This window comes from Cladophialophora immunda (genome assembly GCF_000835495.1).
Source record: "Cladophialophora immunda strain CBS 83496 unplaced genomic scaffold supercont1.2, whole genome shotgun sequence".
NCBI lineage: Eukaryota > Fungi > Ascomycota > Eurotiomycetes > Chaetothyriales > Herpotrichiellaceae > Cladophialophora > Cladophialophora immunda.
The window spans coordinates 4,410,560-4,426,065 of record NW_015622542.1 but is presented as its reverse complement, the minus strand read 5'-3'; the positions used below and the strand labels follow the sequence as shown (position 1 = coordinate 4,426,065).

The 15,506-nt window shown below is 52.4% G+C and overlaps 6 protein-coding genes across 6 annotated transcripts; 3 read left to right on the top strand and 3 right to left on the bottom strand.

Moving 5' to 3' along the window:
* Positions 1-1,768: 1,768 nt before the first annotated feature.
* Positions 1,769-2,940, top strand: PV07_03813 (uncharacterized protein; the record flags this gene model as incomplete). The annotated part of the gene is made up of 2 exons (XM_016390567.1): positions 1,769-2,086; positions 2,170-2,940. The coding sequence occupies 2 exons, from the start codon at positions 1,769-1,771 to the stop codon at positions 2,938-2,940; spliced, it is 1,089 nt and encodes a 362-aa protein (XP_016252469.1).
* PV07_03812 (uncharacterized protein) lies at positions 2,790-4,784 on the bottom strand. The gene is made up of 2 exons (XM_016390566.1): positions 4,642-4,784; positions 2,790-4,588 (listed from the first exon to the last, which is right to left on the bottom strand). The coding sequence occupies exons 1-2, from the start codon at positions 4,688-4,690 to the stop codon at positions 3,192-3,194; spliced, it is 1,446 nt and encodes a 481-aa protein (XP_016252468.1). The 5' UTR covers positions 4,691-4,784; the 3' UTR covers positions 2,790-3,191.
* Positions 4,785-5,909: 1,125 nt separating this feature from the next.
* On the top strand, positions 5,910-8,087 carry PV07_03811 (uncharacterized protein). Its single transcript, XM_016390565.1, has one exon. The coding sequence runs from the start codon at positions 6,043-6,045 to the stop codon at positions 7,750-7,752; it is 1,710 nt and encodes a 569-aa protein (XP_016252467.1). The 5' UTR covers positions 5,910-6,042; the 3' UTR covers positions 7,753-8,087.
* A 187-nt stretch (positions 8,088-8,274) lies between these two features.
* Positions 8,275-10,288, top strand: PV07_03810 (uncharacterized protein; the record flags this gene model as incomplete). The annotated part of the gene is made up of 7 exons (XM_016390564.1): positions 8,275-8,774; positions 8,829-8,937; positions 8,992-9,048; positions 9,102-9,490; positions 9,547-9,717; positions 9,772-9,820; positions 9,893-10,288. The coding sequence occupies 7 exons, from the start codon at positions 8,275-8,277 to the stop codon at positions 10,286-10,288; spliced, it is 1,671 nt and encodes a 556-aa protein (XP_016252466.1).
* A 59-nt stretch (positions 10,289-10,347) lies between these two features.
* On the bottom strand, positions 10,348-12,443 carry PV07_03809 (uncharacterized protein). The gene has a single exon (XM_016390563.1). The coding sequence runs from the start codon at positions 12,229-12,231 to the stop codon at positions 10,483-10,485; it is 1,749 nt and encodes a 582-aa protein (XP_016252465.1). The 5' UTR covers positions 12,232-12,443; the 3' UTR covers positions 10,348-10,482.
* A 929-nt stretch (positions 12,444-13,372) lies between these two features.
* On the bottom strand, positions 13,373-14,668 carry PV07_03808 (uncharacterized protein; the record flags this gene model as incomplete). Its single annotated transcript, XM_016390562.1, has 4 exons — positions 13,373-14,141; positions 14,216-14,373; positions 14,421-14,520; positions 14,570-14,668. 4 exons carry the CDS (start codon positions 14,666-14,668, stop codon positions 13,464-13,466), a joined length of 1,035 nt encoding a protein of 344 aa, XP_016252464.1. The 3' UTR covers positions 13,373-13,463.
* Positions 14,669-15,506: the final 838 nt, after the last annotated feature.

Sequence of the window (15,506 nt, the reverse complement as noted above, 5' to 3'; positions counted from 1 at the left end):
AAGGTCCCGCCACTTGTCACCGACCAAGGCTGGATCAGGAGGGGTCGGCGTGATGCTGAACATGGTCGCGCCCCATGTGAAATTGTCCACCAGGAGACAACCGCCCATGTAATGAACGTCATCTGCGTAGCGATCGTCAGTCGAGCAGAGTGATATGACAGCCTTTAACTCTGGGGGCCGTCGTGCCGCCACCTGCAACCCGTTGAAACCGCCCCAGGAGATCCCTATCATCCCAATCGAACCGGAGCACCAGTCTTGTGCAGCGATCCACTGCAATATCTCCAGAGCATCGTCCTGCTCCTGCTTGAGATACTCGCCGAGTAGAATGCCGTCAGAGTCACCGCTGCCTCTCATGTCGACACGGACACACGCATATCCGTAAGAAGCGACGTACGAGTGATTGAGAGCGTCCCGCTCCGCCGTTCCATCTCGTTTCCTGTAAGGCAAATACTCGAGTATCGCTGGCACTGGGTTGGCGGCCGCATCTTCTGGCAGCCAGATCATGGCAGACAAGAAAGTATTGTCGGAGAGTTGGATCTCATTGTGCTCGCGAATTTGGATCGGCACCGGAAAAGTGGATGTGCTTGCCATTCTGCAGATTCAGAGGGCAGCACAGCGTATGTGGCTGGTCGAATAGATTATTGATCTTCTCATTGAAAGTAGGAAGAATGCCTCTGACAGAGAAGACGCGGATTGAGATTGAGAGAAACAGCATCAGATACACCTTCTCTTCTAGCATATAATGCCATATCAGTAGCAGCTACTTGCCACTGCTGCAAGAACAGATACAACGTAATTGTTCTTCCGATCACTCACCATCCGCGCAACTATGTCTTCGTCACCCAGACTCCTAGTTCGTTGGTAACATCTGTAATGTTTCAGGCGCTTGTGCTCTAGCGGCGACTTCTCGCATCGATCAGCCGAGTCTTTGGCAGAAGATCGGACAGTCTTTGTGGCCAAACCTAAGGCGATCTTGTCCGGCCTTGAATTCACCTTCGTCGAACCTCCCAACAATTTCCCATTTCAGATATTGTGGGTTGCAAAGAATATCCTCCCACACCCTTTTGAGTATCAAGAGGGAGATCGTGGAGTGCGTAGGAGGGGTTCAATCCGCTCCGACCCCGCGCTTGCCGGCCCCTGCACGCAGAGGCTCGCATTTCCTGTGGACATTGAAGGAGTGGAAGGGAGCTAAACCGATAATTCGGACCAGTTGTCCTGCTTCGTTAACCGAGGGCCAAACCCTTGTTCTTGGGTGCTCGCATTGCTAACCACAATAGGGATAAAAATTCTGCCCTTCTGTTTCGATTACAGAAAGATAACGGATTGGGCTGGTTTCTTATCAGTGGGCGAGGCTGTTACAAACGAGTCGTCCCGCTCAAGAGCCAAGAGTGCATATATTTGCCGTAATCGGAAGAGCGTATGCCCCAAGGCGCCGGATGTGAAAAGGAGCGATTTTGGGGAGGTTGCTTGACTGCCAGGCCTGGATCACGTCGCCCGACATCGTCCAAGCAACGAAAAGCCCAGATCCTGGACGATAACGGCTTCTCCCTAGATATACCTCAAGTAGATAAAATGCCGCCTCCCGAATAGTACCTGAAAGGTTGATGTATCTCTTTCAGTCTTTCCCTGATTCCGGAGAAAGACGAGTGTGACTAAGCCCTCAGAGCATGCTGTGGGAGATAAAGAGAGTGCGGCTTCCATCTATCACCGTGTTCCAACCACACAACGACAGACGCCATTGGGATTCCGACCTCAGTGACCAACCAATATGGCTGCCGATATTGCGACACCCCTGACTGCGATCCCAACCGTGGAGCCAGCCACGATTCTTGATGAAGTTGAGCTGCCCGATTTCGATCCAGCAATCCACCTAGCATTCCAACCACCTGCTCAACGCCATACTTTTGGAGAAGTAGGGCTCCCAAAACCTCACAACGCGCCGGATCTGTGCTACACAGACCCATTTCCTCTGTTTTCCGAAGAGGGAGTGCGTATTCTGCGGCGTGAGATGCTCAGTAAGCAAATGCTGGACAACTACCTCAGGTCATGGGACCGTGCCCCTGCTTACATCGCCGGTCATGAAAAGGTTGGTCTCGCCCCTTGCTTGATTATTTCACGCTGCAAAAATGGTTGATTGGGAATGGGTCGATCTGACTGTGTGAGCAAAAGACGGCAAAATTCATGCTGCAAGCATGGCAACATCCCGCCACCCAAGCTGCCATAGATCGAGCTGCTGGATTTCCGCTGCGTCGGCTCTATAAAACGGGCGACATTGGTATGGTCAACATTCAACTTGGTCCGGATGGGTTGGCGGGGGTTTATAACCTCACAGAAACGCCTCTACCACCAAAATCGCCTCTGGAACTGGAGAAGTCTGCGTACGACAACGTTCCAATTGACTCCTGGCACAAAGACCAGGTTCCCGTCGTATGTGTAGTCATGTTAAGCGACACGAGTGCCATGCAAGGAGGAGAGACGGCGATCAAAACGGGAGATGGCTCCATTGTTAAAGTCAAAAGTCCAACGATGGGTGGAGCGGTCATCATGCAAGGCGGATGCACTGAGCATGCTGCACTCCGAGCGACCAATGTACCGGAGCGTATAAGCATGGTGACCAGCTACACGTACGCAGATCCCAATCTGGATGACCGGTACTCTTCGCTTCGCAGTGTCGACCCGGCAAACGATGATATCCCCCTGATGTGCAATCTGTTCCTAAAGGAGAAGCTCACCCGTCTTCGAGGTCGCATTGATCTGGTTCTGGCGGGGCTGGCCGAGAAGGAAAACACGGGAGAGATGATCGAGCGGGAAGAGGTTGAACGATGGGTCAAAGAGCAGACTGAGTTTCTGCGGCGAAGTGCATGGGAGATGTTTGAGAGAATTCCGAACTTCTTGCACAAGGATGCGCCAGAAGAAGCCATTCGGGAATACCTCAAGTAGAGTATAGAGCCGGTTGGTAGCAGGTGTAGATTGTGGATGGAATTCTTCAGTCTCAGGGAGTCTGGTGTAATCGACCATGGCAACAACTTCCACGTTGTACAGGCGCACCATCGAGACCGGCTGTCCGTGATTGGAGATTCCAAATAGCCTTTGAACTCCAGCGTAAAACGGACCAAGAAACTCCAAAGGCCGCTTAGAAAAGTTGTTTTCTTTCCTTACACTTAACAGAAAGGTACAACCATCATATTGCCTCAGACTGCTATGACCGGAGTACCCTTTCGCTCCCATTGACGCGCAAGTAGAGTCCAGTCCGAAGTCGAACTTTGCCAGAGCTCCTGGAGAAAGACTGAGAGGTTGGCGTAATGCTCAAACCGCGTGTTAGTCGATAACATTCGACACAACCTGCTAATGATTTCCATGCGCTTTTTATCTCCCGAACAAGAGGTTCCGGCAATGAAAAGAGGCCATGCTAGGTTGTGTAAAGAGGAGTTTATGTCTTCAAACTGGTCTAGGACTTTGAAAAGCTCATCAGTATGAAATCCAACCGCTCGTTCATCGTCAGTAGGGGTTGTGTAAAGACGAGTATACGCGTATAGGATGCCAGCATGATGGTATGCTTCAACGAGTCGTATGAAGTCTCGTCTGGACGATTGGGTGAGCGTCTGAGTAAGCGTTCCTGCAGCCAGCAATGTCGAGCCTCTTGCAAGCTTGAATTCCTCTTCAAGACTTTCAGCCTGCTTCGTATTCTTGAAGTTGCGGAGTGACATGACGGTAACATGGTGCAGGATATTAAGGAAATCTCCAAAAGGGACGTCTTGTTGCAAAACATGTGGCAAGACGGCGTGCTCAACATGGTCATAGTTGAATAACGTTGTGCATGCCAGAACGTCGTAAATAGCCAATTGGTTTTTCAGAAAGATGGTGAGGTCGTCATCAGGAGGCCGTTTCAATGCCAGCGAGTTCATCAAAATCCGTGCCGCTTGCCGGTGAGATTGAGCATGAGATAACTCCGACTTTAGCAGAGAATGGTTTGAGAGAATTAGCATGGCAGCTAGAATTCCTGCGGTGATCCCACCATTGACGTCAATTTGTGGATCATCCATACTGCACTCCGTCATCTGGCGAACTCGTTCAGTGATCATGAGTATGGCAGCTTCGCCTGTGGACCGTGAGAAACCTGGTGGAAGGTGATCTTCATGCGGCATGTGTTCGGCGGAAATGGTAAGAACTGCCAGACGGAGGATCGTATCCTTCTCTGCTAGAGGAATAACAAGACGCTTATATTCATTCTTCTCCGAATCTAGCCAGACCATCAGTGGTGCAATGTTGGTGGCATAGTATTGAAGGAGACGTTTTGCCGCGGACGGAGGTAGCTGCTGAGCCAGAGCAAGCCCAAACTGAGATGTTGGAGCAGGGATGCCTTCCTCATTGATCTTCTGCAGAGATTGAGGCTCGAAGTCGAGGGATTGGCCTTGGTTGGATAGGTTGGGCGCGCCACGGCCTTTGAAACGCCCGCGAATGGCAATAGCGTTCGTCCAGCGGAATCTTGGTCCGTACCCAGGACATTGAACGCCTTTTCGTGCGCATTTCGCGCAAAATGGTAGAGCACGGTCGCAATGAATTCGCCTTCTGTTGCAAACACGGCAGTCTGACAGCGTCACTCTAAGTATGAGGCTCATATACATCCAAACTCGTTCTTACCTTTGTTTGCCAGTGGAATTGGTGTCGGGCCCGACTCTACGCCCTCCATTGTGGCGATTATATATCCATATTGCGCTCGGTCACACGGCCACCCTTTGATATGGGTGGAACAGCTTTCGAAGGCCTGGGCGCTGGTATATGAAATATCGATGGCCGATTTAAAGGGATATTCTAGATAAGAGCAAGAAAAGACGTCGTGGTTGTGACAAGCTTCGGCTGATAAGGTCAAGCCCGTTGCCAAATTGCCAAGTGCCAAGCCATAGCCTCGCCAGCCCACAACGCCGACAAGGCAGAAGAGTCGTAAAAGTCTCTCTTGGTCCAAGGATTGAAATAGAGCTCAACACGTTATTCTGCGCCAGGAGCAAGCAGAATATCGCGCTCTCTCAACTTGCAAAGTAGAGGTAAGTGAGAAATGCAGCATCCCAAGATCAGTTTCTCGTGTTCAAGTCCACGGCTACCCTCTTCTTAACAGCTACCAACATCAGATGAACTTGGAATTACGCATTATTGATGGAAAATGGACTCGCTGGGTTTCTATAGCGCAGCAGATCATACCTGTTTGCCAATACCCGAGTTCACCGCACCAATGGTTGCTACGTCACGTTTCTCAATTTTAACATGAATAGACCAAACGAAAGATATTTCTTTGGCAAGTCTCCGATCTACAATCTGTCTGGTAAAGCCACCATATCGAAGATGATGAAGCGACAGCTCGAATGAAGACCGTCACAAGGATACTCTGTTCCTGCAGTACTGGACTGTCTCAAGCCTATGTTCCGCCTCGCTACGGAACGTGTAGCACGAAGAACCATTGGTCCCTTTTGCAGATCGTCAATTGTGGAACAACCTGCATCGGAAGGTCATATCCCAGCAAGGGTAGCTTATCCAGCGTACCTGAGACGTTATGTTTACAGAGTCTCAAGAGGGGAAGGAAGGTCACTAGCGGTGATCCGGTTCACTCTACGATACCGGCAAAGATTGAAACCTTGTCAATCCTAGGAGGGTCACAGCGACAACCACTGGCGAGGATTGATCCGCGGAGCGGGAGATGCGCCTCCCCTCAACAAGACCTCAGATCATGAACCTTGTCGGGTGGCCAGTCTCCCTTTCTTGCCTACATCAGGATTAGCTTGGTCGGAGCGAGCTGTGGACTTGATTTGCCAAAGGAAATACTCCGCAATATGTGACTCAAGATTTACGATCGCGCCCTTTGGTTGATGCCTCTTCATCCACAAGGTCAAGCTCTATAAAACTAGAATATACAGTCTCGCAAATGAATTACTTGCTCATGTCACTACCAGCCACTACTGCCTTCTTAGTTCCGTCTCGAAGGTAGCCGGAACTCAACCCATCCCTGTACGACTTTTCATTCGTACTACTCTGGACTCCTAGAGCCGAAGTATGGGTTCTTTCAACGACACACTCAATGGCAGCTCCGGCTACGGTGTCTCTGAAGCCAATGGACTCGGGCAAAGCAGTGATTCGTGTCGCAAGAGCTTTCACCGCCTGAAAGACCTCGGGACACTGCAACGGACTCTAGCCCCGATCACAACGGCAGGCCTGTTCAAGGCCGACTGCTACGGCAAGAAGCCAAAGTCAACCATCGATGTCAGCAAGTTTCTCAGTCGCGAAGGACGTGTCAGACAGCCATCGTCTCTGAAAGCCAGCGTGGCGGAGTTGGGCGAAGACATGATTAGTCTCGGCACAGGACGTCCATCGCCCGACACCTATCCGTTCGAGAGGATGGAATTTGCGTATTCTTTGCCCAATGCTACTGCCTGGACTGCCCAGGCTGTCGAGACCAATGATTGTGTGGCAAAACAGGAGACAGCGGTGGTGCGCAAGCAAGATCCGTCAGCATCGATCGATTTAGCCATTGCTTTGTCCTACGGCTATTCCCTTGGGTCTGAACAACTCATTCAATACCTCACCACCCACGTCTCTCATGTTCATTCTCCGCCTTATTCAGATTGGGAGATATGTCTCACTGGAGGGAACACCTTGGCAATGGAGACCACTTTTCGCAACTTCACCGACCCCGGCGATTGTGTCCTGGTGGAGGAGTACACGTATTCGGGCATGATAGAGGCAGCGACACCTTTGGGCCTGACTCTGGTCCCTGTGGCCATGGACGGAGATGGACTAAACCCTCAATGTCTGGACAGCATCCTATCGACTTGGAATGAATTTCATCCGGGCAAGCCGGCACCAAAGCTGTTATACACGATACCGACCGGACACAACCCTACTGGCATAACCCAGTCTCGGCATCGGCGGCAAGAGATAGTAGATGTTGCCGAAAAACACGACATCATCATTCTTGAGGATGACCCTTACTACTACTTGCTTTTCCCACAAACCCACGGTGGATCCGACACACTCGACCTTCCCTCCTACCTTTCACTCTCCAGAACCGGACGTGTGATAAGACTCGACAGCACGTCCAAAATCCTGGCGCCGGGTCTCAGGCTGGGTTGGCTCACGGCGCCAAAGGCGATCGTCGAGACATTTCAAGCCGCGCATGACTTGGGGTTCGTCCAGTCCAGCGGGGTCAGTCAGCTGGCTGTGTACAAGCTAGTATCGGAGACATGGGGGCATGATGGATTCCTGAACTGGCTGAAGGTTTTGGCGGGCAACTACCAGCGGAAAGCCACCATAATGCTCAAAGCTATGGAAACAGAGCTCGGGAGGGGATCACTGACGGATATATGCTCTTGGGACGACATCCATGCAGGGATGTTCATCTGGCTGAAGGTGGACTGTAGCCGGCTGCCAGATATGTCCCGAACACCAATGGACGCAGAGGCAAGACACCAAGCATTGCTAAGCATTGAGGACAAGATCTACGCAGAAGGGTTGAAGGAAGGAGTGCTAGCCTGTAAGGGCAGCCCCTTTCAAACACCCTCCTTGACTTGCGATGGTGTTGTCAAGACTAACGAAGAGCCTGGAAGTCCTCCGGTCAACGAAGGGAATGCTGTTTTCTTCCGTCTGACCTTTGCGTCTGCCGATGAAGCAGCCCTCGTCAGGGCGGTTGGACGCCTTGGAAGAGCACTCCGGAAAATATTCACTCCGGCACCTGGGGAAACAACCCCAGAGACATATCCTCACTGACCCTTCTGCAACGTTACGGGCTTTTAGTTTTCAGTGAGATTGTGGCGCTCTTTAGTCCGGCACGTCGTTGGCGGAGTTCACCACTGAAAACACACAAAACCTGGTTATGCCCACGTGGTAAACAGACGAAGGTTGCATCAGGAAAGAACAAGGTGTCTTGGGTCTTGACTGCGAGAGGATGAGAAGAAACCCCTGTATCGAGATAGACGGCGGCTCACTAGGCTTTATCTTCGGGCAAGGGGACGACCGCTGATCTAGCCCCGGCAGACTGATAAGAAGTCTCCATTTACTACCCGTTTTCGGGTCAAGTATGGTTCTCTTCCCACAGGATCGGTCGCTCCCACCTATCGTATAGATTTACCTTGTCAGGAAGCTGGATCATTGTGGCAACAAGTCCAATCGATGTCGCAATCTTGCCGTCCAGCAGCTGATGGTCGCAGTATGCTAACCATGGCCTCATATTAAATAAATTGGTATCCCCCGGCGACAATTCCATGCCTGCAACATCGATCAGAGCCCGTCATGGAGTTCATCAAACCGGTACCCGCCTCGTCGGTAGAAAAGATGGGCGAGAAGCGTGTATATGAGGTGCAGGAAGGCGAAGCCACCACTGTTGTCGAAAATGTCGACTCGCTCAAGCGGCGGTTGACGAATCGTCAAATGCAGCTCATCGCCATTGGCGGCTCGATCGGCACGGCGCTCTTCGTCAGTATCGGATACGGACTCATTGAAGGCGGTCCTGGTGGCCTGTTCATCGCATTCACCCTGTATTCGTGCGTCCTCGGTCTGGTCAACAGCTGTATGGCGGAGATGGCGGTCTTTATGCCCGTCAGCGGCTCTTTCATTCGAATGGGGTCCAAGTGGGTCGACGAAGCATTCGGGTTCATGGTGGGCTGGAACTTCTTCCTGTACGAGGCTGTCTTGATCCCGTGGGAAATCGAGGCGCTGAACCTCGTCCTGACCTTCTGGTCCGACAACATTCCCAAGGTGGCCATTTGCCTTGCGTGTATCGCTCTCTATGGGTAAGATCACCCCTTTCGCAGTTGTTATCCCTCGAACTAGAACTGATCGGTCAGATTGATCAACCTCTTTGCCGTAAAGTGGTACGGCGAGTCCGAGTTCTGGCTCTCGGGAGGCAAAGTCATTCTCGTCGGAATTGTCTTTGCCTTTACCTTTGTCACTATGGTATGTGTAATTCCATGATCCTATACGGCGTCATCATTCGATAACAGGATGCAGGTTGGAGGTAACCCCCAGCACGATGCATACGGATTTCGATACTGGAATAATCCTGGCGTGAGACATCCTCAACATTCCCGACCACGCCAATTTTTGCTAATCCCACGTAGGCCTTTGCCGAATATGTGACCACCGGCGCACTCGGTCGCTTCGAGGGATTCCTGGGCGCGCTTTTCATGGCTGCTTTCACCGTGGTTGGACCAGAGTACGTGGCCATGGTCAGCGGCGAGGCCATGTATCCCAGAAAGCACCTGAAACAAGCCTTCAAGACGGTATATTGGCGATTCGGGATCTTCTTCATCCTCGGAGCTCTCTGTGTCGGTATTGTGGTGCCGTACAACGACCCGACCCTGAACGCCGTGCTCAACGGGGGCTCTTCGGGGACAGCTGGCGCATCTGCATATGTTATCGCCATGCAGAACATGGGCATTACGGTGCTTCCCGACCTCACAAATGCTCTTCTCGTCACAAGCATCTTCTCCGCCGGAAACACCTACGTGTAAGTTGATCAACGGGAAGACTTGACCGGGACGGAGGCTGATGACGACTTCACAGCTACTGCGCTTCCAGGACCCTCTACGGCCTCTCTCTGGACGGCCATGCTCCGAGGTTCCTGCAAAGATGCACCAAGGCCGGAGTGCCCATCTACTGCTTCTGCATCACGATGGTGTTTCCGCTCTTGTCCCTGCTCACACTGGGAACCAGCAGTACACAAGTCATCACTTGGTGCGCACGCCCCCCATACGCTCTGTGACAGACAGGTGCTAACGTCGCAACCAGGCTGACCAACCTCACCGAGGCATCCCAAATCATCGACTTCATCGTCATGGTGAGAATTCCCCCTGTATGCCCCCTTAGCTGCGCACCCTCATCTCCTAACTATATCGGCTGGTCTCTGTAGTGCATCATCTATATCTTCTTCTATCGCGCACTGAAGGCCCAAGGCTACGATCGAAAGACCTTGCCGTACAGGGGCTGGGGCCAACCGTACGTCGCGTGGGTCGCCATGATATTCATGATCTGCATCGTCGGCACGTACGGCTACACCACGTTCTTGCCTGGGTGGTGGGACGTGGGGACGTTCTTCTCGTACTACACCATGTGTTTTGTCTGCCCGTTGCTGTACGTGGGGTTCAAGGTGGTGAAGAAGACAAAGATTGTGAAGCCGGAAGAGGCAGATCTCGTTTGGGAACGCCCTGTCATCGATGCGTATGAAGCCAGCTTCGTTGACACCCCGCTGGGCTTCTGGCAAGAACTTAGGCAGCACCTTCCGAAGCTGGGCAAGAAGGACTCCTAGATACCGCGGTCGTCCCGCAGTATCGCTTACCAAGGTCATAGACTTTCTGACTGACCACAAATGGCTCGCGGCCATATACGATTGAAGGGGTAATATGTAATATGCTTCCCCTATACTAGATCGTCCCAAACAAAGGGCATCGGATGGTCCAGGCTGAAACGAAACCATATCTGCGAATGCTCTCCGTGGTTATGCTACGATTCTCCAGAGCTTGCCTTCCGTTCCTCCCGGAGCAAATCAAGCAGAGGGCCTTCCAGCACATCCTCCCGGTCGAGCATGATTTCCACCATTCTCAACCCGCTGCCGCTGGTGAACTTTGGCGACGATAGCACTCGCTGCAATTCTCCCCAGGTATTCACGGTGGCCGTAAAGACATCATCGTCAGCTCCCAGGAAATGGGGCGCTTGCGTATAGCGCCAAGGGGCAATATCGTTGTACCGCTTCTTCAAGCCATGAATACATCGTTCGATCGTGTAGCCATCATTGTTGAGCAGGAAGATTATGACATCCAGCTTTTCACGTATGATGGTACCAAGCTCCTGCACGGTCATCTGGAAGCTGCCATCGCCGATGAAGAGCACAGTACGCGCCTGGTTGATACCGTGATAAACCGAAGAAGCTATCAGCTCTCTTTGCGCTAGAGCTGCTCCTTGAGCCGCCGGAAGCATATACCCAATCGAGAGCCAAGTCACCGGTGCAAATACGCGCGTATGCGGTGGAAGTGCCATCTCTTGGATGCCGTAGCCTGCAGTGCCGGTCTCTCCCAGGACAATATCGCCTTCTCGGATGAAGTTGCCGAGGAGATGCCACAATCGGTCTTGTGTGATACTCTGTTCGCTCGGAAGCGATGACAAGCACCCTTTGCGGGCTTTACCTGGTAGCTCGGCCTCCTGCGTTGCCGGAAGATCCAAATCCAGGGCACTCAGCTCCTGTCGCAAGCGCGACACCGCAGATCTGGTGGGGATGTCGCGATATGTTTGCTCGCCTACCCGAATCTCGTTGTCTGTGAAGCTGATAGTGACTGCTTGAGGAGGAATGCTGGTAGTGTCGAAAGTGTTGGTGGTGCTAAAGTGAGGACCGAAACATAAAACAAGATCTGAATTATCGACGAAAGCTTTCGCCTTTGGATCGTAGCTGCCTCGGTAGACTCCGTGAACGTTGGAAGCCGTCTCGTCCACAAGACCCTTCGCGAATACCGTCACCCAGGTGGGCCACTTCGTGAGTTGAACAATGCGCTGGACGTCCTCAGTGATCCGAAGTGCTCTGCTCTCGCCGTCTACCAAAATGGTTGGTCGCTTGGCGGTTTTGATCTTGTCCAGGACTATTGACAGCGCCCGATCCTGGGCTGGTGTGGGCTTGATCTCTGCCAAAGTGAGGTCCGCCAATAGACACTCTGACCGCAATCTGCCAGTTTCAACGGATGCATCCACCAGGTCAACCGGCACCTGGAGATAGACGGGTCTGCTGTGCAAAAGACATTGCTTCAAGATCGCGTCAATTTGCTCCGGTGCCGACTGGGGATCCTTAAGACTCGCCTGTGCCACTGTGATCTGGGCGTGCATCTGAGCGAAGCGGTCAAAGTTGCCATCAGCAAAGGTGTGGTGAACCTTCAGGCGACAATCCTGAACAGCTCTTTCGGGAGTGCCAACGATATGTACCACTGCTGCTCGTTCGCAGTATGCTCCAGCGATGGCATTGATGGCTGACAGCTCGCCGACCCCGAACGTGGTTATGAGTGCTCCCAGGCCATTGATTCGTGCATAGCCATCCGCAGCATATCCCGCATCCAGCTCATTGCAATTCCCGACCCAATGGAGTCCTGAAGGTTCGATATGATCCAACAAGGTCAAGTTGTAGTCGCCTGGTACCCCATGGATCGAGCGCACTCCCAGTTGATGAAGGCGGGTAAACAGGTACTCTCCAAGCTTGACTGTGGAAGGCATTTCGTGTTTGTTTGCGCAAGGCCAGGGCTCTCGACTAGGGAACAGGCTGCCCGCGAGAGTCTGAAATACCAATTCTCGAGACTTATCACAAGCGAAGATGCATCAGAACTGTCGCGGCCACTGAAGGATAAGTGTGTTCCATCCCTTTGGCCCCGTCCGCGCAAGAGGGTGAGCGGACCAATTTTGCTTGCATCGCGAGAACTTGCTCCATCGAGACCCCAGATGGAAAACCGTGGTATGTTTCCGATAGCTCCATCAGCTCGATGTGACACTCCATGGATTATAGCATAGAATGGCAAAGAAAAGCGGGATAAGTCCACCCCCGAACGTACGATTCGAAGGGTTCGGTGAAGGCGCCGTTTGCGAATGTGGGTGGATGGTGGCGACATCCTGGGAAATATTCCGGGTCATTGGAGAGTCTCCTCGTTTGGCCCCGGTTGGGTTTAGTTCTCCTTCAAATACCCTTTTCCAGCGGTTCCACGGCTGTGGCCGCAAGAACAACAAACTTGGTGCAGATTGGTGGCATTTAAAGACCTACCAAACCTCACAAACTAGCCTTTCTGCAATCTCGACCGTGCTGTACATTTCGGCCCGGGAGCAGCGGTTGCAAGAAATCGAGCCTAGCACATAAGATTTCCACTCTCTCAGCTAATAGACAGAGTATACAGCCACCCATATATGTCTGGATTCGGGTTTTTCCGCAGCAAGACACCAGGCGGAACTCCAAGGCTTTCCATGCATCGTCTGAACCAAATGTGCCTATTCACATCTGATTTAGAGTCTCTGGGCGGCAGTTGTCCGGCCAGCCTCTGTTTTGTTTCAATGGCAGACAGTATACACCAGAATACACAGGCCGCGTTAATGAACTGGACAAACTGTTGATGGCTCCCCCTGGGGATGTCCGTTCCTGAGTCCATTGCCAATCTCACGCCTCTGAGTCCAGTGCCCATTTCTTGAAGGTTCATTTTCTGTACGTGTAAAGATCTTGTTCTGATGTAAATTCCCTGCTGATTGAGTGGCGATAGTAGCTTGCTTTTGACGTTCTCGATTACAGAAAATAATAGCCATAAGTCCTCGCTGATCGTTGATCGTGCGAGTTGCAAAAGGAGAGGTTATAGTATTCTTCAGATGGTCATATTGACTAGGATGTCAAGACTATAAGAGCAATGGAGTTAATTAGCGCTTGAAACTGGCACTATCGCTCCTGGAAACACTGATCTCTCGCCCGGATATCACTCAGACTCCGGTACGATAATAATCCTCTTGCCCCCGACCTTGTGGTGACGGAGAAGGTCCCATGCTTCGGTGGTGTGCGATAGACCCTCCATGACCTCTAGCGGAACCGACTTGAGCCTCCCATCCGTGATCGCAGCTTCGAGGTAGTCCCACCAGACCCATTCAACGAAGTCTTTGTTCTGAGGGTCTAGGAAGTCGTCCAAGTACTGCTGGAAGAATCCAGAGACACCGGCTGGAAATACCACGCCAGGTTGGATGCCCGCGGCAGACAGAATGCGGCCTCCACCGTGAGCAGCCAGGACTTGGCCCATCTTGACTTGATCCTCCGCGGAGTCTTGTCCGGCGAAGACGGCCTTGTAAGGCCCAAGAGCGGTCAGCTCCTGCACGACGGATGACGACTTGCGGTCGACGAAGTGATCTAACCCAAACGACCTGGCCAACTCGGAATGGCGCCCTGCGGCCACGCCGACGACCTCGTAGCCAGCTTGCTGGGCAAGTTGAGCTGCAAGGGCGCCAAAAGAGGATGAAATGCCCCAGATCAGAACCTTTTCTGCCCTGGGTGCTGCTTGACCTTTGCTAGGCGGCCTTTCCAGGTTGAGATGGATGAAGAGCGCGCTCATTGACGAATATGCCGTGGACAGGGAGGCCGCCACGTCGAAGGAAGTGTTACCAATCTTTTGAAAAAGGCAGTGTGGTCAGCAGAGCGCTCCCGGTTGTCTTCTTGGGGTTTCTTGGATTGATCTTTTACCTTGGAAGTCAGGACTTGAGGCGTAAGCGCAAACCGCTGGTAGGCACCGAAGCGAGAGTCATTTTTCAAGACACCAGTGGTGTTGGTAGCGACGCGGTCTCCCGGAGCAAATCTGGTGATCCCGGAACCGACTTTTTCGACAACGCCTGAACACGAGACTGAGGAACGTAAATAAATCAGAACTGAAGCCTCGGAGATATTTGACACTGCAACTTGCGTCCGATGATGGTTGGATATGTCAGAGGAACTGGGATGAGTCCCGCTTGAATCTTCCACTCTCCAGGTTGAACGGCCACGCCTTTGATCTGGTTGTTTTTCAGTCTTAGCACGGACAGGAATGGACAGCCAGCCTACTCTCAGGAGCAGTTCACCAGGTCCAGGTTCTGGGACGGGTGCTGATGAGACCCATGGCTCTTTGCCGGGCCCCTGGAGCCAGACGGCTTTGTTCTCCATAGGGATTGCTTGGGGTGTTGGCGCAGAGAGAGGGGAGAAGGGAGAGGTAATGTTCACCACAGCGAGGCAGGTCGTCAGTGATTGTCTGTTGGTCGCGAACCTCGATTGACGAAGACCTTGGAGTCGAAACTACCTGATGGTCTGCACCATCCGCGGAGAGGGAACTATATGTATGCATAGTCTGGGAGCCGAGCCCACTCCCGCGCGATCATGCACGGTTGGCAGGGTGTGTCACGGCAGTAATGATATGTATCGATGTACCCTCGTCCGCCATGTTATCATTCACCTGTAGACGATGAACTTTCGCGTCAGACATGTAGATTTCTGGAAAGCCACATGTAGCCCTGACCATGACCGGAAGACGTCGCGTTCATGCTGGGCGTCTGACCGATTATTAAACCTACCGCCCGCCATTTGTCATCTCGCCTGGATGCACGGCCGCCGTGCTTGCCCGTGTATTCGACCGTGCATCAAGGGCCAGACAAACGAAAGACTGGCCGAACGCTCATCACATCATTGCAGCAGCTTTGAGGTGCTGAACCTAGGCCATCTTCCATTCCGGCATGGGATTCTCCCGATGACTTACGAGGCTTTGTCCAGAGCTTCGTGGTGGCCTCATAGGACGGCACGTAGTACGGTTTCTTCGCTTGCATCTACGAATGGAAAAAAGGGTCTTGATTAGCGGGCACGACAGGCGAAGATAGTGAAGCACTGGCTTGGTCCCGACTCACCGACATGAACCAGTCTTCGTCACCATCCCAGAGATCTAGAATGCGAAATACTCCAGGCTCCTCGATGTTCTGGTACATTTCAAATGACAGACACTACTTCCTCGATA